Genomic DNA, 24,059 nt, shown 5'->3' on the forward strand with positions numbered 1-24,059 from the left:
GGAGTGGCTATGTTAGCCTACCCATGATCCTCTGCGAACGTTATTTGTTGTGAGGAATAAAAAGAGAATAAACGTTCATGAAATCAAATCTTCTGCTCATAGTTGTCAACAGTGTATACTTGTCTATGGTCTACAGCATCTGCAGCTCAGATACACACTATGATGATAATAATAAGGCTGTGAAAGGAGTTTACATCAGTGGGCATTCCTAGTGACGTCATGCGCGCCCAGAAGGGAACCCCCTCCACCCCCTCCCTCTTTTTGATATTTAATTGAAAAAATCTCACCCGGCCTCACAGCAGATATCATATGAAAAGTAGTGCACAACTTTTCCAAGGACACATCAACATGTGGACTGGAGGAGCCGGGAATCGAGCCGCCAATCGTACGATTGGAGGACGACCGCTCTACTTCCTGAGCCACAGCTAGAGGATAGAATGGCCTGCTGTCACATTTACAGTCTTTTTAGCATCAAATCCCCTCTTTTTGTTTCCTCTGCTGTGGAAGTATGCCCCATAGACTGTAAAAAATGATGAACATAGCCTTCATGATGTCACTCGTTTGTGGGATTCCATTTAGAAGCCTTGAGTTTGAGATTTTGACTGTTGCCATCTTTGATATTTAGAGCCAGAAGTTACCATATTTGGATGAAAGGGTGGAGCAGAACCTAATACTAGCCTCTAGATTGGTCAGCACAGTTCATTTACAATCTGTGCTTAACTGTGATAGTGCTAATGCTAATTTTTGTTAGCAAAACCACCTGCACAGTGATGGAAAAAAGGAAGCCCACAATTTATTACAAAGTTGCAAGAAGCTGTCAGTTCAACCTCAGACTAAAATGTGATTCCATGCTAATTTAGATTTTACTGTTTTCTGCAGACCCTCAGCCTGACTGCCCACTAATCCATTACTTGAAGGGGCCCAGTTACTGTGCCAGTTCCTACCGGTTGGTAAGGTCAAAGGTCACAGAGATGCGCCCCATTGATGCCAGGGGGAAAGCCAGGAGACTGCAGCGGATCTCCCTACGTCGCAGAAAGTGACTTCACAGTTCAAAATGTGATGCATTATCATTAAAACAAAATGGTGATGTCACTCATCTTGTTCTACTGTCAAACCTTTAACATGGTATCTCTATTCCCTCTTCTTTGCAAAATACATTTTTATCAATGATTTCTTAATTGTCTTATTTGTTTAATGTTTTAAAAAGAATATTTTTTTTAAGTACGTTGATAAAAGGGTTTAGCCATTTGATGGTTATCTATTTTAATGTACCTGTAGGCCTCATCAACTGCTTGAACTCCTGCTCTCATGGACAGCCATTTACATTTTAAAGTTGATTCTCTGCTTTTTTTTGCCTATTTGTTATATTTAGGATCGGTGTGGAATCTAAATACCTTTGCAGCTTTTCAGAAGTTCGACATATTTTGTTAAATGTAAAGATTTTAAAGAAATCTTGTTTATATTTCTCAAAATCAAAAATAAAAAGTATCAGTATCAGAACTGAAACTCAGTTATATCAGCACAAATGTAAAACAAAGAAAAAAGAAAAGAAGACATCTATTCCTAATTATGATCGCAAAATAGTAGATAAGGAAGAGAGTGGAAACTCCTGGCTGTCCTTGGCTTCTCTACCTTAACAGGAGATGGACTAACAGAAGGTTATTTTCATTACATTTTTGCTCCAATGAGGATTAGTGAGGCCCAACACTGATGGGTGATAAGGACTGGCGTAGAGTCCATGTTCCAGTTCATTTCAGTTTAGAGGTATTGGATGGGGTTGTGGCCACAGCTCTGTGCAGCCCAGTCAAGGACCTCCACACCAAACTAGTCAAATCATTTCTTCGTGGACCTGTCTTTGTGCACATTGGCATTGTTATGTTGAAATCGGAAAGGGCCCTTAAACCTAACACATCTAAAACATCACTGCTGGAGCAGGGAACCAAAATCAGGAACAGACCCCAACCAAAAGACTACTAAAGGATATAGATGGGGCCACTTCTTTCTGAGTATAAATTAATCAGGACCTGTGTTTAAAACCTTGTGAATCCATCTGTGTTGAAAATGACATATTACAGATTTTGAATATGGCCTATAGTCATACAATGCCTTAAATATATTATTAGATGGCCTTTTAAACAGTCTACACAGTATACAGGCTTTTGTGTGACCAGTAAACCAAACTATCTGCTGTTGTCATAAAAACAGCCTGTTTTTTTCTCTCACTGTTAGGATAGTAGAAAATGAGTAGAGACGCGGTGGAAATGAAATGTTTGGTTAAAGCAACATTTAATGAGGTTGCGCACATAATACATTTTATGACAAGAAAAATCAAATAAACCATCTACTTATTGGTGGCAAGTACACTATGCACGATTTGTTGTATAGAACAACCTCATCCCCGGGCTCAACTAGTGAGAGAGTGAGAGAGAGAGAGAGAGAGAGAGCAGTAGTGGTGGAGCAGGCTGGAGAGTGAATGGCTCTGTAAATCAGATCCATAAAACCTCACACCCTGTGCTCTGTGATTGGCTGGGGGCCTACTCATCAACTACCCAAAATATATGCTCACACTCATCCTGAAAACAGCAAAATGATAAGAAAATACAAGCAGAGGTAAATACAGCACAACACACTTGTAGTGGGTCATAATTGATAATACTGATAAATTAATAATTGAGAAGTATCACCTTTGTATGAGTCTACATAGTTTTGCATGAACATACCTGTATACCTTTCAGAAATGTGTCCTCAGAAAATGTAAAGACCTTAAGATGACCAAAGCCATTAGTAACTATGGTGTCCTCTGTCACACTAACCTTTGTTTCATTTAATGACTGAAAATTCCAAAACTTTTTTTGTATCTTGTTTAAAAACTAACAAGACAAATTGAATAGACCTGTAGATTTCGTTGCTGTATGGAATGTTTATATTTTATATAATAATGTATTAATAATTGTAATTAATAATTATAATTTGAATGTAAATTTGCTGAGACTATTGAATAATGTCTCCCACAATTATAATAAGCATGGTAAGTTCATTCAAAGATTTACATCAAGAAAAATACATATTGGACAGAACTGTACCTTGTCTTTCACAAATTATGCTACTATATGATTCATCACTAAGCCTGTTTGTACCTATAGAGTCTGTTTGCAGGATAAGCAGCGACAAAACAATCTGGTTATGAGATGGAGGCGGGGTTTTTTATTTTAAATCCTGGAGATGGAGATGTTGTTATCTATTTGCATTGTTGGTGAGATTGTATACAAGTATTAAATTATGAAGTCTGTGTTGTTTGTATGAGTTTATCCATTCTCATTTGTGTTATGTCCCTGTACAGTCAACAAACTAAAAGGGAAATCACATAAAAAAAACTGGTCACAATTAAAAAAGAAAAGTCAAATAAAAGTTTTAAGGCTTCTAATCCTTCACATCCTTCTCCTCGTCCTCTAAGTGGACCATCTGCTTCTCTGCCTTCATCAGTCTTACTCCTAAAGAGAAGGAAAACACAGGATGTCAGCTTTAAGAACAACAAACTAAGGAGCGAACTAAGGATCAGATTGTAGAAGAGTTTGCCTGTTATTATGAAAAATTATACAAGCAAGTAGCCAGTGAGGATAAAGGAGCTATACAGGCTTATTTGAGAAAACTTGACTTACCCAAAGTAACTCAGGAAAATAATGTGAAACTAACTAAAGTAGTTACACTGCAAGATGTAAATAAACAAATACAAGCTCTAAAAAGAGGAAAATCCCCAGGGGATGATGGATTTACAAATGAATATTATAAAGTCTTTAAAGAACAAATTAGCCCCCTACTAGTACAAGCATATAATTACGCACTAGACACAGGAGTATGGGCACAAACATGGGCCTCATCAACAATCACACTTATACACAAAGAAGGGAAAGATGCATGAAAATGTGAATCGTACAGACCCATATCATTGCTTAATACTGACCATAAGATAATATCTGCAATCTTAGCCAACAGGTTAAAAGACACTATTACAGAAATAATAACAGCTGATCAGTGCGGATTTATACCTGGGAGACTTTTGGCTGATAACATTAGGCGAACTTTAAATGTAATGGATCATGCACAAATAGAAAAGAAAGATGTAGCTTTATTGACTTTGGATGCAGAAAAAGCATTTGATCTGGTGAATTGGATTTATATGTTTGAGACAATGAGGAGTTTTGGATTAAATGAGAAATTCTGTCAGTGGATACAAGCACTTTTAGTAAGCCTGTTTCTAGAGTAAAAGCAAATGGTACATTATCAAGGTCATTTTCTATTCAGAGAGGCACCAGACAGGGTGACCCTCTTTCGCCACTTTTATTCGCCATTTATATAGAAGTGCTAGCAATAGCGATAAGACACAATCCAGACATTAGAGGGGTAGAAATTGGTAAAGAAGTACATAAAGTGTCATTATATGCAGATGATATAATTATTTATTTAAGCTCACCTGAAAAATCCATTAAACACCTGATGGATGTTATTAATGATTTTAGTTTAGTATCAGGATATAAAATAAATGAAAATAAATGCGAATCACTGACTATTGGAGCACAAATACACTCAAGTATCAAAGAATGTTATACTTGTAAGTGGGAGACAGAGGTGATAAAATATCTTGGCATAAATATTAGTAATAAACTAGAAGATCTATATGAAAATAAATATTGCAAATTGGAAAAGAAAATAAGACAGGACTTAAGGAGATGGTCATTAATCCCAAATGGAATATACAGTAGAGTGGAAATAATAAAAATGATGGTTCTCCCACAACTCCTCTTTTTGTTTCAGGCATTACCAGTTACTTTGCCAGAGGTTTTTTTTTACAACATGGAACAAGATGATTGCCAACTTTGTTTGGAATGGTAAAAAACACAGATTGAAATATGAATTACTAACTCAAGTTAAAGAAAAAGGAGGATTGGGAGCCCCAAACTTAAAAAAATATTACTATGCAACACAAATATTGACAATAATGAAATGGATGAGGCCTGAGCCTAAGGAAAAATGGATTAATATAGAAAAAGAATTAACAAATGGTTTACTTGGATCTCTACCATACTTAAGTACAGATACACAAAAACAACATCTTAAGACATTTTGCATTGGAAATACAATTAAAAACTGGAAGAAAATGTGTAAAAGACTGAAAGTGCAGCGTGACAATATCCTCCTTAGAAAAATGGTGCATGACTCAGATTTCAAACCATATAGAACAGATAAGATTTTAGAATGCTGGGCAAACAAGGGGCTGAAACTATATATACAATTATTCAATAATAACTCCATAGAACCATATGAAACATTGGTGTCTAGATATGGTTTAGAACAAAAACTGTTTTTTAAATATTTGCAAGTAAGGAGTTATATACATAAGAACAATCAGGGAGGGAACTATATACTAAGATGTATAGCAGAAAACAGGAATAAAAACATAAAACTAGCAAATATTTACTCAATCCTTCAAAATGTAACAAAAATGGAAACTAAGATAAAGGAACAATGGGGGAAAGAGTTATCTATAGACATTTCAGATGAAGAAGGGAGAGAATCCTTAAAAGAAAATTTTCAAATATCACAGTCTAAACTTTGGAAGGAATATGCCTGGAAAGTAAACCAAAGATATTTTATTACTCCAGATAGATGTAAATTAAACAAAACAGAGGAAACAAGCTGCTGGAGGGGGGGGGGGGTGTGGTGAGAAAAAAGCAAATCAAACACACATATTCTTTACTTGTCCAGTAATACAGGTGTACTGGCAAAATGTGAAATAGGGATATGAAATACATCTTTGACATTACAGTGCCAATTACTTATAAAAACTTTTTGGGAATTAATGCAAATTTAAAAATCAACACTAGAGAGAGACATATATTTAAATTGCTTAGTTTAATAGCACTGAAACAAGTGACTAGACTTTGGAAACAAGCCGAATGCCCAGATCTTCAGGTATGGCATAGGACAATAGAACAAACACTGCAAATGGAAAAACTCACTCTAACAGTTAGAAATCAAAAAGAAAAATGGAATAAATTATATCCAGAGCATATAATTGGAAGAATTAGAGCCTCCTAATAAGTGCATACTGTAGACAGATAGCTATACGCACACACACACACATACACACATGCATACATAGGCACACATATACACACTTACACACAGTGTAGATATCCCCTGGAGTTTTTTTTTTTTTTTTCATTTTACATATTTATTTATTTGTCTGCTTGTTTTTTTGTTTTTATTGTGTCTCTGTGTATGTTTTGTTGCCTTATTTGTTGTCTCCTGTCTGTATATAAAAAAAGGAATACAACAGAGACTATGGTCCATCGTGAATTTGCTAGCAGGAACAGTACTTCAATAAAGTAATAAAAAAAAAAGAACAACAAACTATTTCACAGTGATGTAATGATCTTCCAGGTGAACACAGCAGGAGTCTGAGGATGGTTTTATACAATTTGTGTTTACTTTCAGAGCTTCAGCTGGTGCCAACACCTATAAAACGTGTGTGTGTGTGTGTGTGTGTGTGTGTGTGTGTGTGTGTGTGTGTGTGTGTGTGTGTGTGTGTGTGTGTGTGTGTGTGTGTGCGTGTGTGTGTGTGTGTGTGTTGACCTGGTATATGTGGAGGGGAGTTGAGGACAGGTGTGTCCTTCCTCCGAGGTTTCTTCAGCTGGTCCTCCTCTTGGTTCTCAGCACAGATGCCCTCCTCCTTGTCATCCTTTATCTCTGACTTCCTGTCCTCCAGGCTCTCCAGGGCCTCCTGGTCTGTCATACAGCAAAAAAAACAAAAAAACTGGTACATTGCTGCTGACCTAATTTACCATAACTGTCACCATTGAAGATGTAACTACAGCAGCTGTAGCTGTTTCATTCACTGAGCCAACAACTAAAACACAAAGATGATTTAATTCAGATCTCAGTAAACCAGGTTCTTATTGGTAGCAGAGCAGCTGACAGAAGTGAGTGTGAGTGGTACAGTTTAGAGAATCACAGAGGTGGGGGGGGGGGGGGGGTCAGCACCCTGTGTCTGTCAGCAAGTGCTCCAAAACAACATATGACAAGTGACAGTTCCCCCTCTGTGTTCCATTACGTTAACCATAGCTTTATCACATCATAGAACACATTTATTATTTAATTATTTGAGACAACAAATGATTCTTTGTGCTGATAGGAGGACCTCCTGTATGCTTCTGGAGTGCACTCACCAACAATGGATTTTTTGTTTTCATTTAGAGGACTTGTTGCTTTAATGCCTCTCTTGCACTAATGTCACACTTCAGGGAAGATATTCTTTGTTCCATCCTGAAGCTTTATCATTTGTGCTGTAATATGTAATATGTACTTTTCAGCCCTTAAGGTCCAACTGTAGAGCTGCAATTTGTAAAGAATCTTTTGTTCAAAAATAGAGGACGTGCTTGTCATCACAAACGATCTTGTTAACAATAAACTAATCAACATAATGATCATCAATAATCATGAATAAATGCAAACTGATGCACTAAATAACCTTTGCGTCTTTCAAAAGAAACTGTGACACAAAGAGCCTTAAATCATTTATTTTCACTAGCCTATTGTATGATTCTCTATTGTGCTATTTAGTGTGCTTCTTTGTCTGAAGCACAATTGAAGCAGTTATATACTTCTTAAAATGACCTGATTTAATAAAAAGCAATGTATTATTATTATCTTTTTTTTTAATTATTAAATGATTAAATAAAATTAAAGCAGAGCTCTTTGCTTACAATGTTTGCTCTCCTGTGTCGTCAGTCGATGTTCAGGTTCCAGGGTTGACCTCATACAGCCAGTCGTCATCTCTGAGGCCCTCTGGGCTTTCTACACAGATCACATAACACACACATACGTACATTCATCATTCATTATTCATGAGTAGACCTGATGGCACTAACAAAAGGATAAAGGACTGTGTGTGTGTGTGTGTGTGTGTGTGTGCGTGTGTGTGTGTGTGTGTGTGTGTGTGTGTGTGTGTGCGTGTGTGTGAAGCTTTGATCAAATCACCACATTCAAACAGCAGTGCTTTATCTATATGACTATTATCCATTACTACTTTATATGAAAACTGTTTACCTTGTCCAACACATACTGTTAACATTTTGTCAAGTAAGTACATTTTGTAGCTCAAAATATGACAGCAGCCATTTCTATTGCAATACATAACATGTCACATGACAGAGAAACTGACAGAAGCTAAAATAAATAAAAGAAGAAAAAGTGGCAGAGAGAGTGGCTACAAATTAATTCAAGAGAAACAAAGAGAAAGAAAACAAAATGACAGAAAGTGAGTTGATAGATTGAGGCAGACCTGATGACAAAAGAATCAAAATGTGCTCTTACCTCAGCCTTAGTGGTGTCAGACACACAGACTGGTGCAGTGTGACTGGGTTATGAAGCTAAGAGGAGGATGGTCCTCTCCTCTGCATCTGCCCCCGCCCTCCACACCCACCCAGAGGCTGAGGAGAGCTACTGGAAGAGCTGCTGAATATCAATGGATGACTAATTAGGGCTTCTCAACAGACAGAAAGCCTGAATGCATCCTCGAATTGTACTTACTGAAATCATATAAATGAGACTTTGACTGAACGGAGAGGCAGTGGTCTAAAGGGTAATTAGATTTTATTTCAACCTGGTGTATTTCCCTTAAAAGGATTCTACTAACTTTGTTCAGAAAAATTCATGTTTACATATAGACATTCATTTTACATGAATCATACATTTTGTCTCTGTGTCATACTGAAAGTAAACACAGAAACTATCTGCCTGGGCTTTACATTATGGCTCATGATTTACACCCAGTTCATTTTGGAGAAGTAGATGAATGGTTTATGACTGCAAGTTTCCCAGTTAAACGATACACAGTTTCCATGAAGAAACATGAATTAATTTCCTGGCATGATCAGGAGAGTAAAATATGGATCCTATGTCTGTGTTTTATGCATCTCTTCTCACATACAACTACATCAGCATTAGGACTTGTAGGATGTGTGTAAAAGTCCTACCACTAACCAGCAATGATGAGCGAGATTTTGAGCCAGAATGTTGTTGTTATCATTTTCATTGTTGGATCATTATTATGTCACTTTATTAAGTTTTAGGTTTTTTTTCAAGCAAGAAAGTATTTGGACTCTCAACATGTGGTCAGTTTATCCCATAATGCCTGTTTGGAAATTTGCTCCAAAGTTTTGAGATATGAGGAGCAACTGGCCAGATGAGACCAGCTGATCTTCTCCTGAGATGTGTGTTGTCATGTAATCATGACTGCCACATGAATGAAAAAATGTAATTATTAGCTACAATCAAAATAACTGAGACAATAGACCTGTGGTATTTTAATGCAGTCTAATAAAAATGAGGCTATGTTAGCCTGGTCTGGAGCAGCTAGCTGCACAGGACGCATCTCCATGGTCATTTATGGACCCCTGCTTTCATGCAACTGAGTCTTGGCTAATTCAGCCAGGATGATCAGAAAATCCCAATTTAATCCACTATCTAGGTTTTGTAATAGCCTTCAGGTGGCCAATGCAGCAATTAAGTCATGAGTTATGCTTTCAAGTACTTACTGAGGTTATTAAGTCCAACAAGGATCAAAATGCTGCCAATCTGCTTGAACCCCATCATTGCTGCATGCAGCTCTAGATACTTTGTTCTGCCTGTTATGTTGCTTTCACTGCTTATTATGAAGCACTTTGACATTTAATCTAGAAATATGCAATATGGATACAACGCTAGCAACCAGCAAAGCTTCCAATTTGCTGTGATTTTACAAACATGTATGAATGGCAATCCACCAAAACATAACCATACTAAAGTGAGTGTTATGGCATTGTCATCCATGGATACGGGTTCAAGCACATGAAACTCCACTGTCAGTTTATTTTGTTTAATTACACTCATTTGGGTGGAGGCAGCATTGATTGTGCTTGTACTTAGTACAGCACACACAGTATAAAGTACTCCACACGCTTGTTTTTCAAAGTCAAACATTTCAGTGAAATTTATGTGGTATTTAAATTTCAACATCAAGTAGTGGTTCAATATCTACGTTTGGTATTCAGTTGGTGGCAGATTTCCAATTATCATGCCAATTATTTGTTTCCATACACAGATTACTATCCTCATACACACATTTATTCACTTACTCACTATATAGCATTTCTTACAATATCAACCATTAAAAACACAGCTCACAAAATGATTTACATGCAAGATCGGTTTTGAGCCATGAAGGTAAGCAATCAGAAAATATAAAATAAGACACTGAATGATGTAACATTTTAATAGATGACATTGTTTATTGATCTTAGCAGGAGCAACAGATTGTTTCTGATCATGTTCTTTCTATAGCAGGTTATTATATAAGCTCTGTTTCTTACAAATAAAGAACTTCTAATGTTCCAATCAAACCAAAGCCTTTTGAAATCTTGATGAGGGATTGTACTCTATTAATTGGTACATCCTGCTTTATTCTGACGTGGGTCAGTTACTAGCTTGAGCTATTGTTACAAACCTCTACAGCCTTGATATGTTCCTAGACAAAAAACAAACATACAGAACAGAACATGAATAAACACACACGTTTCACTGTTCTAAGGTTTATTGGCGTGGCTTTATTGATATGAAGCATTGTGTATTCATTGAGCAGAGGCATGTTAACATCTTGAGCAGAGGTATGTTAACATCTTCATTAAATAATGTACACTTACATGTATATTAATATAGTTTACCTTGGAATTAAATCACTCTACCCTGTGATAGTCTAATGGATTTTGTTGTAACTGTAGATTTTACAAACTTACAGTTTTTCATCTCATGTAGTTTGTACTGTAGTACTTCTAGTTTCAGCATCGCTAACAAGCCTGTTTTACTGTTGCAGAAACAAATGTGACAAACTTCAGGTTTTCATCAGTCAGATGCTGTCTCATCTAGTACCATTGACATCTGAAATAGAGAATGATGTAATAGTTGAGAAATAAGCAAGTAATAAGAAATCATACATTCATTGTAAATTAATTCAGTGAGTGTAAATTGCACTTAAGTTATCTTACCACTCATTTATTACACTTTTGTTTGACTTACATTTGCCAAAACGCACATATATTGACTTCCATAGTCAGTATATGTGCACTTATAATGTAAAAAAATGTAAAAGAATTGAAGACACTAGACCAAAGCAGAGTTACAAAGCACCAAGGCTTACAAGCCACTTAAATATCCTGAGACACACGTGCTAACACAAAGCTACACCAACACAGCTCATGCACAACCAAAGCCACATAAAAGCATGAGCTGTAGCATCTTCTGCTACAGCTGCCAGACTCAAAGTTGTGACACTCAACATTCCAAAAGGTAACTCATTGTATCTGTATCTCACTGTAATACAAAGTCCAATTCCCCACTTCCCTAATCCAATTGGATAATGGTTCATCCTGAGGCATGCCCAACCCCTCTCCAGCTAGTTATGTGCTCCTGAGACAACTACCCACATTTACATCTCAATCCCCTATTGGGCGAAAATAGATGATGTATGAATCAAGAGTAGTCATATTGTTCAATACACATACAGATCAAAAAACTAGATTCAAAGGGTTGACAAGAGTAGATGTTGCTAACTCACCTTTTATTCCAACTTCTGTGTTGACAGGACGGTGCAAAGACTCCTTTAACTGGAAAATAGGATACAAAACAGTCAGAAGAAAGAAGAAAGTATCATTTCAAATTCCAGCTGATGTATTGAATTATATCATTTATCTACAATGACACTACAGCTATACACATGGTAATGTCACAGCTTAGTTTGCCATGCTTTGTTAGTCATCAATCCTGTTTCTAATACTCTCCAATCATTAGTCCCTCTGTGTATACATACCGGTCCAGCTGCAGTGTGTTCTCTGTCTAGCTTTCTATCATTCCATTCCTGTATCCTACCTGTTCCTGACCTTTTGACTGCTTTCTGGTTTCCTCCTTATTGGATTTGTTTGCCTTACTGACTGATTACCAGATTTGGCCACTTTTCTGTCTTTTTTTGTTGGAGCTCTAATAAGCTGCTGTTACCTGAACTTGACTATGTTTGTGTTACATTTGTGGGTTCAAATCTGTCTCAAGATATTACAGGTACTGTAGTTGCCATCTAGCATGACATTCTACACATTCTTCACACCTTTCGGTTTTTGGGCCCCAATAAACAGTGATCAGAAAAAATAAAATGAAATAAAGCAAATGCACCTTCTGGTACATTCACAAGAAAATATCAGGCAGAATATGATTGCCAAGGAGCTCATCCATGGAAATGAGTCCCAGGATCGTTTTGCAATTTCATTTAAAGCATTTAGAGAATTCTGCAAATTTTTAACAAAAGCTAAAATATGGCTGCATATTTTGGGAAAAGACTGGCACTAATGGAAGGGGTAGGCAGATATTGGTTATTTGGCTTAAACAGGCAACACTACATATCTCATGTGGTGTTCTTACTCTCTGGAGGAAGCCCACTATGTCCAGCTTGTCTGCCTTAGAATGAGAACAGCCCAGGCTTTCACAGTTGCTTTCTGACCCAGGAGGTGAATGTCGGGGAGAGTTCACATTCCAGATGTTCCAGGAGGAGACATGGTCACTCTGCATGTCATCGGGGGGAATCCAGGGCAGCAGACAGCACTGAGTGGCTACAGACCTGTTGGGAACAGGGCTGGAAGACGTGCAGATGGCTCCTGGTGGAAAGACTCTGAGTTGAGAGCAGAGTAGAGACTGCTCATCCAACAGCCTGTGTATCTTCTATTCAAGATAGCAGAACAGATATTAGAAAACATACAACACAATCAATCTTAAAAAATAACAACAATGCAGACATGTTTATAAAATAGATCCAACTTCATTATGAAACACAAAGACACTATAGCAATAAATGGAACAATTCAATGGACTATATGCCTATCTGCTAACCACTCAACTACCAAGATGGCCCACTACCACTTATAAAACACCAGGTCTGTGTCAGGTGTTATTACTCTTTCTCTCTCCCTTTGTTTCCTGTCTCTCTATAATATTGTAGTATTACAGATAAATGAAAACTAAATGCCATAAAAATAGCAGGATATGCATTTGCCAAGATGAAGTAACTAAAATGGGTACATTACTTAGTAACCAGTAACAAATTTCATTTCATTACAAGAAACCTCTCCACCAGAGACAAACTTCCCAACAAGAATAGACAGACAGGTGTGTGTTAGTTACCTTTTTCAAACTATCATCATAGTGATGGGCTAGTTCATTCAACTGCATCTCCAGTTCTCCAGCCTCCTGTTTCACTGCTCGCCTCAGTTCTTCTATGTCTCGAACATTCTCTCTGTATGCACACACGCACACACACACACACACACACACACACACACACACACACACACACACACACAGTTAATATACGTGTTGGCACCAGTCGATGAGGTTAAACAAAACTTCTATCGCATGGACTGTACTAATTATTATATTTTACTCTTAAAAAACAACTGTACATTATCTTTAGTTCCTGAAAACAGCCAATCTGTCATCATTTCAGTTTACTTTTTTATAATATATAATATGTAAAAGCACTTTGAGTGCTCAGAGGACTAGAAATGCACTATAAAAGTGCAGTCCATTTACCATTTACATGTATCTCTCATAATCAAATACAGCCTCATAAAATATGGTTGTCAGACAAAGTGTGTACCTATCCTGCTCAGAAAGAGAAGTGTAAACTGCAGCCTGGTCCTCAGACAGGTGCTCCTCCATGTTGCTCAGCACAGAGCGAAACTGCTGTAGACTCAGCATCATCTGCTCCAACTCATTCAGAGAGTACTGTGGAGAACAAGTGTGAGAGTTAGTTTCACTACCACATTCCAGATAAAGGAAATATGAAAATTCAAGAACAATACAGAATTGTCAAACACATTTAAATTTTATGATGTGGATCCACATTAAGGATATATGGTTAACTTCTTAACCATATATAATTTCTATGAAAATGTTGATGAAGGGAATGCTATCAAATGTATAGACCCATTAGAGAAGTGAATGTTGAATTAAGTTTAGTATTATCATTAGTATTTATTTTTAATATGCAAAAAATGTTAATAAAAACTTGATAAAATAAGCCTTTCTCTTTTCTATATTTCATATTAAATTCAAAACGCAGTTAATTAGGTGTCACTTATGTATGTTGTTGAATTAAATTGTATTAAACAGGGAAAAGACAAGAATGGAGAGCAGAAGACAGAATGAAGAGAGAGCTCCACACATGGAAATGAGACATTCATATGTAAATACAATCCTGGCTCTCAAAGGTGTCCATCTCAAGAACTATAGTAACATGACAACAAACACACTATTTATATCAAAGTGCAAACATCGTGACTCATTGGAAGCTGGAAACATCATACTTCACTGCTCACTGTTGATTTTGAAAACAGATAATCAAGATCCATAGTTCTCTTCAAATCTCTGGTCTCGTCTTACAATGGCTCCAATCATACCTCACCAACAGAAAACACTTCATCACACTTGGTCCACACAAATCCTCCATCTCTCCGGTCACTTGTGGTGTCTCCCTGGGTTCTGTTCTTGTCTCGGTTTCCACTGCAACGCTGATGATATTCAACTCTACATAAACTCTCATTTCCCAGACAATTCCCCCTCCAGCAGCCTGGCTAACTGTCTGTCACATTTACACATTTAGATGCATAAAAATGTCCTTAAACTCAACAGAAGTACTGGTCATTAGCTTCAAATCATCACCTCCAGAACTCTACACTCTAACCATTGGCCGTCTATCTCCCACCCCCGCACCAGCAGTCAGGAACCATGGCATCTCTCTTTCACCTCAATAACATTGCACGCCTCTGCACATTTCTCTCTAGCTCTGATGCTCAGACCCTATTTCATGCATTCATCATGTCCCACATCGACTACTGCAATTCACTTTTCATTGGTCTCCCGGCAAGAGCCACCAAAAAACTTCAGCACATCCAGAACTCAGCAGCCAGAATCCTCACTCACACTTCACGCACAGCTCACATCACTCCCATCCTCTCTCAGTTGGACTGAAAATTCAAAATCCTACTTCTCACCTTCAAGGCCTTGTTTGTTTTACCCTCTGTCAAACATAATTGGGTTTGTGAAAGGCTATATAAATTAAACTTATTATTATTATTATTATTATTATTATTATTATTGTTATTATTATAGTTTCACTACAAGTATTGTATTGTTGCTTTATGCCTTTGCAGGTGTTGTTGTAATTCAACTTTATTTGTGCAGATATAGAATTCATCACATCCAGTGTGGCATTTACATATATTCAACGTGAAGCACATTGCTAATCAATATGCATAAAATCCATGAAAAGAGTTTTGAATACAAATTAGTTGACCATTTCCTAAATGGGTCAATTTATGGTTTTGTTTGTCATATGATTGGGTCAAATGCAGGGTGAATGCCTGGTCAATATAACACATCATATACTGGGACTGTATTTGAAAGAAGTATTAACATCAACTGTAGGCTGTATAGACTCATATCATCTATAACATGTGATTCATGTATGGTGCTGTCTTTGGATGCTAGATGCTGGTTCCAATACAAGTGTCAGCTTCTCTTAATATTAGACCATATATTTTTTCAATGCATCATTATGGTGGAAATCTAAGGGCAACTCTTTACATATTCAAAAATTAAATCTGTGTTCAGATACACATTCAAAAATTTGAATTAATTTGATTGAATAACTTGTACACATTCACAAATGCAAAATGTTTTCACATTGTCAATTATGGTGATACACAGCTACAGTACATATGAATCTAAATTAAGCCCATACATTCCCTGATCTGTTGGTTGTCAGCATGCCACTTAAAATGCAAACATGAAGTTTGAATGGAGATGAACTACAGTGAAATTAATTTCATGAAGCAGAGATTAACAACTCTTTTGCAGCTGAAAAGACAGCTATCAATTAAACATTTCATAAAATTTCAGCTTTACGTTTTAGATCAAAACCTTTATTTGAATGGTAATTTCATGTCATAACTAATATCAGTTTCATAGGATCTTCTAGTTATTTATTTATGCAATCTTACAAACATTATGTACATGGGTGTCACAAGTAATGGTGGCTGCGTTACTTCTGTCTTCAAATGGGACTGAAGACTGAACAATGAGAATAACCTATGCAGACTGCAGGAAACTGTTAAAGGACATTCTGCTTGTCTGTAGACAGACTGGTAAAAATATTATAGTTGATTACATGGCTTATACAGAAAGAGTCAAGTCTTAAAAAATAAAATAAAAACCTACCTATTGATGTACTGAATGGCATATGGTCATTTTAAGTAGCACCAGAGGTCAGTGATAGAAAGCTGTGGTTGTATGCTATCAGTGTGAAACCAGTTTAACTAAAGACATTAACACAGAAATGTATAATATGTATTACTCACAGGAATGTTTCCCAGTGTGTGCTGTGAGGTGCAGCAGCTCCCCTGGTGGTCACAGGAGCAGCAGCATGTCATGGTAGCTGTCTGATTGGCCTCCCACAGCTTCTCCTCATCCTCATTCCTGTCTACATCTTCATCCTCGTCAGGCCACAGCCCTGTATCCACAGACACTGACACAGTCTGGTCATTTCCAGCCAACCCAGGGAGGCAGTCATGTGACTGCAGAGGGAAAGATGAAGATGAAGAGAAGCTCACTGCAGGTCTTTGTGTACTTTCTGTATGAAGACCTCCATAGGACAACTTTTGGGTGAACATGTTTCGCTGAATCTGCAGGTCTGTCCATGACTGAACGGCACGGAAAGGGGTGGAGGTGTCCAGAGGGAGAACACTAGGGAGAAGGTTGCATTTTGAGTCAGTCACATAGGGAACATCCTTCCTGTGGACAATGTGAGAGGATGGAGAGGAAGACATCTGGACAGATACAGAGCGGCTCATTGGTTTAAGATTGGGGGTTGTGGAGAAGGATGAAAATGGAGGCAGAGCCTCTGTGAGTGAAGCTGCATTTGTTAATGAAGCCTGCCCAGTGTCCATTGTTGTTGAAGATGATGATGATAAGGGTATGGCTTTATCTGTGGATGAGAATGAATCTAGAGCTGGCAACAAAGAATTCCCAGGATATGCATCTGAGCTCTCAAGGCTGCCTGACTCTCCAAGTACAGGGGTCGTACTGGAAACCTGGATGGGTTCTGCCCAGTAGACTCGCCCTTCAGTATCAAGCTGCTTAAAAAATGCATCCACATCTCCATATTCATTTTCCAAGCCATCCACTGAGGTTTCAAACACCAGGTCTAAGCTTTCAATCTCGATCAAATCAGACACCTCCACTTCAGTTCTGCTTTGTGCCTCTTGCGCTTCATCATATAAAGCTAAATATCTTCTGGGTGACTTACTTTCTGTGCCATCAATTTCCACTTGAGAGACTTTGTTAAATTCTTCCTGTTTGCTTTCAGCTAAAAGCTCATCATGCAAAGTACAGGGGGGAACTTGTGGACCTATTCTTGTTTCATAACATACTTCCTCAGAGACTAATCTGGAACCTGACAGACCTGCAGAACTCTCTGTATCTGAGATGTAAACAGACTCTTGAGTCTGCACAGTGTAAGTATGTCTCTCAACCTCTCCCTCTCCTTTTTCATTCATCTGAAGGGTATCCTCTAAGTCCAAAGAGATGTGATCCATCTTAACATGAGTAACATCTTGGACAGGGGAGACTAGAGCAGCATCTGTGTTATCATCATGAGGACATGGTCTGTCCTTTTGAGAGATGGACTGCTCTGGATCTGTCAAGACTGAAATTCCTTCAACAGATGGATCTATCTGACCATCTGTGTTTTGGTTAGGAGAAAGGCAGGCCAATGTGGGACAACCCTCATCAGACTTAGAGGAGTCCAGAATGAGAGAGGACGGAGCTGAGGGATCTTCTTCTTTATCTAAGTATTCCTCTTCCTTTTTTGTATCGGTAGGTGGATCAGAGAGGCCTAGTCCATCAGAAACTGGGAAAAGGGAATATTTTGTATTGTCTTCTTGGCACTGTGAGGGGGACTCAGCTTTTGGGGCAGATGCTAAATAGGATGGATCAGGTGATGATGGGGAAGGGAATATCTCAGTCTTTTCTGACTGTGTATCCAGATTTAGGGGAGGAATGTCAGATGAGGTAGGAGAAAGGGAACTCACAGAGCATGCTGTGCCTTCAGAGTCATGAGAGAAAGTAGAGAGGTCCTCTGACCCTTCAGTTGCTGAGGCATCCTGAATGGGGGACAATGTAAGGGGTGGAAAGGTAAAGGAGGCAGGAGAAATAAGAGCTGAAGATTGGGAGTGAGTTAGGTTCAGTAACTCGGGTGAGGAAGAGCGGGGAAGAGGATATTCACACACCAACGCAGGCAAAGAAACAGGAGGGTTAGGTGGAGACTGATTTTGATCTGGTGTTATCTCTGTCTCTGAATTTTGCAGGTCAGATGTTGGGAGACACAATGAGACAAGAGATTGATGAGGTGGGACTAATGGATGTTCTGGTGAAATACAAGGTGAGGAAAGGAGAGATTTATCAAAAGCGGAAGAAGTGAGAGATGAGGTATGAGGAGGAGAAGAAGGAGAGCCTGGCCTCTCACTGCTCTGGCTGTGACTGCTCCTTCTTGACCGGCCTGACAGAGCCTGCAACCAAACACACATCACACACAGTCAAACAGCAGGACACAATAACTGTTCTATAGATACTGCATAAACTATGTAGAATTGCACTTTCATAAAGTTGGTTGGTGGTGTTATGAGACAACTAAGTGAGGAGACCTTAATGAGATCAGGTCCAGGTGACGGCTGCTGAGGGAGGGAGAGTATCGCGGGCTCTTCTAGAAAACCACTGCTGTCTGACTGGCAGCTGTTGGTCCGTATCATACCCCAAACTGCTCACAAACGAGGGAGGAAAGGAAGGACAGTGCATTATAATCAATATATAACAGCATTCAATGCATCCAGACCAAAACTATATTTTGTGAAGGTAAACAGCAACAACAACATTTTGGGAATATGGTTGTATTATTCTGATGAACAGGCCCATGGTGGAAGTAGCCAGATACTTACTTTACTTAAGTAAACAAAACAATACAACCATGCAAAAAATACTCCAAGTAAAATGGATATTTGATGGAGCTGTTAGCAGCTCACAGACATTGCTTTTAGTGAGATGTCAAAAGCGAAAAAGTCTGGAAAGCACTGGTTTAATCTTTTTTTCTAGTGTACTACAAAATGCAATATTTCCACTGAAATGTAGTGAAGTATAAAGTACAACGAAACATACCTCAAAAATTGTACTTGAGTACATGTACTGTCATACCGTATGGTACAAGTGAGAAATATTAGTCTCATCCAGTCCTGCCAACACTCCTATTTTTCCTGGAGTGTTCCCATCACCCAAGTTGTCATATTTTCTATGAAACAAATCTACACATAAAATCCACACACTAGGTACAATCTCAACCAATCTGTCACTGTAACCTGGCAACCTACAGCCCAATACAAGGGCGTGTTCACAGCTGTTCCCTGCACAAGCAGGCAAGCAGCTGTCAAGTAGGCCTACAGTCTTTTTAGTATACAGAACCTGGAGGAGTAAGAAAGCCACACATACATGCTCATACTCATTTATACACATATAGTTATAACCATTCATCAACAACAACAACAACAACACACACATAATCTCCAGAGGCCTGTACTACGAAGCTGGATTAACCTATCCAGGATATCTCTCCGTTACCTGGGTTGATTTATCCAGATATTTGCAGTCTAGGATAAGCGGTACTACGAAGCTGGTTATCAACTCGGTAAATCAACCCAGGGTTTTCCAATCTGGATCTCTGCGCGCTCACATAAAGGGGAGGTGTTTGCAGCGTCTGACCAATCACAAACATGGAGAAACCCTGCAGAGCAGACTAAACCATGGAGGAGCAGACAATTATTCTTCATAAATATGAAGAATTCAAACACATCATCCAGGCCAAAAGCAACACGGTTGCAACACTGATGCTGCAGCAAAAACCAGGAAGGAATGCTGGCAGAAAATTGCCGACTCTGTTAATGTGTAAATTCATGAGATCATACAATATTAATTTATCAGATTATAAACGGACAGCACTCTGATCACACAATGCCACTTTATTACAGCACAGACGTTTGGTGCAGAGCGCTTCCTCAGTGCCCTTCCTCTCATAAGAGACATTAAGTTAGTTTAATATTCAACATTCAAAATACAAACCTATTATGCGCTTCAACCATTTGAGTGAATGATTTCAAACCAACTGTATAACAGAATAATATCCCTCATGTGCCTCAAGGCTTATTTTACAAATATATGTTTTCGTCAATTTTTTACAATTAGGCCTACAATAAATAAATACAGTTATTATGCTCCCTGACACTTTGATCTCAGGATGTCAAACCTACAGAATAATATCTCTCACGTGCCTCAATGATTATTTTTTAAATATATATTTTGGCCAATTAAAAAATTGCATCTATCCCTAAAAACTCTTTCTCTCCTAAGCGCTCCTCTCGCGATCCTCGCACCAATGTTGACAGGATCTTTTAAGAATGGGCAGGTCATTTTCTAAGAGAACTGATTGGTCAGGAGGTGGTGCTTTTGTACTCATTGATCTTTTATCCAGAACATAACCTGCTCCGGAGCAGGTTAGCCGTTCAGCATAAGTTACCATGGTGATTTACCCCGGTAAGAAGTGAACCAGCTTCGTAGTACGGAAAACCCAGAGTTAACCCTGAAGTTATCTCGATAAGAGAAAATCCAGCTTCGTAGTACAGGCCTCAGGTGTAATAAGTGTGTCAATCTATTCATTTGCTTCTGAGTTTATGTGTTTAGTCATGTGAATGTGGGTGTGTGTGTCTGTGTGTGTGTGTCTGTTCACACCTGATCTCGCATACTAGTGGAGCCATCAACATATTTTTTGTGCACATTTATGACTGTATGCCTGAGGACTTGGTTGGTAGGGGCAACCCTACCAATCAGTTAAGAGGAGCTGTTCAATCAGTAATGGGCTTGGCTGAAAACAAGTTTGTTGTAGGTCACATTTTAGCCTTTGTCATGGCTCGGAAACTGACATACATACAAAGTTTGGTCTTATCATTAATAAAACAATCTTTAAATTGAGAAGATATATACAGTACCAGTTACATTTATACTATTCTACACTATTCTATGTTTGGCCTCATCTAACTTGGGGTAAGACAGCAGGTCAGCGTCCCTACCTGATGTCTGACTGTCCTTTAAAATGGCTCAAAATGTCAGTAATGTTGTAGTTTATAGTTTGTTTTGCCGCTCCTACTTTGTAATGTGCATTATCAGAGGAACCTGCATATGAGAGACAGAGAGAGAGCATAAGGCAGGTAAACCAATTGTTACCAAAATGTTAGACCTATGTAAGAGAAAAGTAGAACTGGTTAAATATGTTGCACTGACCGGACACCTGTGCCATGCTGTTCAATGATCCCAATATGAAAATGACCAAAGCCTCTAATGACTCTGCAATTCTGCATCAGGTAGCTTGTCCGATGATGTTGAAACTGTATGCAAATGAATTACATAGTCATGTGCACATGAACTGCATATGTTATACCAACACTCTGCAAACACTATTAAGCTGCCAGTAAAGTCTCAGATATACACATGATGAAAGCCTGAGAGACTTTGGCCAGATTGGAGAATATTATTTGGAGTTACAATAACTTCCTGGCATGGTGTGATATGGGCTGGGTTAGGTATCATTATCAGGATATGAAATGACGTATATTGAGATTAAGATTTTGGTCATATTGCCCATCCCTAATCAAATGTATACACCATTTCCAATATGTCATCTACAACAGACAGGAAATATGTAATTTCCTGCACACAGGAAGTAATATTTTACCCATTCCACAATGTCCGATAATCCTAATCCTAATTCGGAGCCGTGTCAGCAGTCCCTCAGTATGAATACCGCTGCTGCCTCACCCTCCAATGCAATGCAAAGAGTTGTGAGGGATTATTCATTGTTGCTTGCTGCTTTAATTAACTGTATTACAAAATTCTTGAGATCTGGAGCAGACATGGTGTGAATTTCTGTTAACAATATGAAATAAACAAGTTTGTATGTTTGTGTGTTTCTTTTTTAATTAAAGTTTGGGTTGTTAAGTATGTTGTATGTTTGCACCCATGTTTAAAGTCCTGTGAAAACTGAATACACTCATTCATTCATTCTGACCTGAATATGGGGTTGTGACCCACCTAAATTGTCTGTTCCTCCAGCGTAGCTCCCTGTGACACTACTTTCATCAAAACTGTGGACCTGGAATGAGATATGAAATAAGATCACATTAGTAAACTTTGCATGGGAAGTTGGTAGTAGCTGGTAGATTTCTCATATTTTTTGATTTGTTTCTGGTTTTTGTTCATTTTTGCATCGTGATGTCTGTTGAGACTATCCTCACTTGTTACTTGTTTCAGTGGACAAAAACCATACCACCAGTTCATGTTCAAGTGACAAAGCATTCAAGCAGCCGTAGGAATTATGACTCTGGTCTGATGGGAGCAAAGGAGGAAACAGTGTCATTTTATTTTAAGGTGACAGAGGAACAAGGTTAGTGTGAATGAGTGGTTCAGCAAAACTTCACACTTGAACATTGGTAATCACAGTTCTTGATCCCTTTCATACTGACCATCAACACTGCTTTCTTTTACCTTCTCTAAATGAAACAAAGTAGTTAATATTTATGACCATGATGACAAAGTATTTTTGATCAAAACTATGATGTCATGTCCACTAGAGTCATCTTAGGGTTTGATTTTGTATTAACCTGTATAGCTCCTTGTTCTGCAGGTGATCAAGATTCAAGATTCAAGATTCAAGATTCAAGTTTATTTGTCATTTACATATTTGCACGTGAAAACAAAATTTGTACTCAGGTCCGGCAGCATACAATACAGATCATAAGTGTAACCTGGAACAATTGAGAGCTCACAATGTTTCCAGGTGATTTAAGTCTGGCTACAGCAGGAAGTTCTCTCTGACACTCGGATGATGTGTTTTTATGCAGCTTCCCCTCATGCACATCACACATCACACTGCTGACTTTACTGATTTCCACACTCCATACTTTACATATTTATTTCATTCTTTAATTTGGTTTACTTTTGGTTTAAAATTGAATACTGGTGTGTTTCCTATTTGTTGAACACTCGAGAGCTCACAGTGTTAGGTTCAAATCTAGTTCTATATTGTACATGTTAAGATTTCTAAACATTTTAAATGTCTCACCTTGGTGGAAGGGAAGGGGGATGTTTGTTTATATTATAAATATTCCAGGCAGAACAAACTTTAATGTGGATTTACTCTTTTAAGTTAGTATGTAGTCATCACATAATATCATTTGCAGCATTTTGATGACATTATATAAAAAACCCCAATGGAGATGTACTTCGCAAAAAATCAAAATTGAAAAACGTAATTGTGGCCAACAAACATTTATATACTGTATATTTGAATGATATATGAATGTAAATCATTGTGGGTACATTTGCACATCCTGTATATGGATGGGATTGGTCAGAAAATAGGAAATGCATTGTTAAAATCAGGATTAATTTACTAGAAAGAAAGCACTTTTTCTGTATGAGCATACTTTGAACAAATATAATATTTGAAAGCAAAGGCAGAAGTCTTGCATAGTAAATTAGACGATTTGGTAACCAATGGAAACTGTTAATCACTCTGACCACAGCCTCTGCTCTCCATGAGGAGGTTTTTTTTCAAATCTACAGGAGGTAAGTATATGGTATTCAAGTTGTATTGTTTTACATGATTGTGTTAATTTGGCAGTTAGTGTTTTGCTTTTGACGAACTGTTGCAGTTCAACTTGCCTCTTCCATTTCAAATGATTCCCTGGCTTGGCCCGGACTCTTCTTCCTTTGTAACAAAGTGTTCGCTGTCAAGGGGTAACCTTCCCTCGGGACTCGAGGTCTGG

General features: G+C 38.1%; 2 protein-coding genes across 2 annotated transcripts in view; one reads left to right on the forward strand and one right to left on the reverse strand.

The window, feature by feature from the left end:
• The window catches only part of pde1ca (phosphodiesterase 1C, calmodulin-dependent a), a 55,051-nt gene extending 54,011 nt beyond the window's left edge, over positions 1-1,040 (forward strand). The window contains exon 17 of the mRNA XM_053342372.1: positions 880-1,040. Coding sequence (XP_053198347.1) covers positions 880-1,040 — 161 coding nt within the window. The remainder of the gene's footprint in view (positions 1-879) is intronic.
• Positions 1,041-3,420: 2,380 nt separating this feature from the next.
• Positions 3,421-7,833, reverse strand: ppp1r17 (protein phosphatase 1 regulatory subunit 17). The gene is made up of 3 exons (XM_053342373.1): positions 7,764-7,833; positions 6,634-6,786; positions 3,421-3,491 (listed from the first exon to the last, which is right to left on the reverse strand). Exons 1-3 carry the CDS (start codon positions 7,831-7,833, stop codon positions 3,421-3,423), a joined length of 294 nt encoding a protein of 97 aa, XP_053198348.1.
• Between the last annotated feature and the right edge of the window lie 16,226 nt (positions 7,834-24,059).

This window comes from Scomber japonicus, chromosome 21, assembly GCF_027409825.1.
Source record: "Scomber japonicus isolate fScoJap1 chromosome 21, fScoJap1.pri, whole genome shotgun sequence".
NCBI classification, from domain to species: Eukaryota; Metazoa; Chordata; class Actinopteri; order Scombriformes; family Scombridae; genus Scomber; species Scomber japonicus.

Bases quoted from the DNA above. Each gene is read 5' to 3' on its own strand.
- ppp1r17 (XM_053342373.1), bottom strand. From the start codon at position 7,833: ATGACGACTGGCTGTATGAGGTCAACCCTGGAACCTGAACATCGACTG. The intron at 6,787-7,763 runs GTAAGCAAAGAG...GCTGTATGACAG, and splicing joins GACACAGGAGAGCAAACATT to ACCAGGAGGCCCTGGAGAGC. The intron at 3,492-6,633 runs GTCAACACACAC...CCTTCTCTTTAG, and splicing joins CTCCCCTCCACATATACCAG to GAGTAAGACTGATGAAGGCA.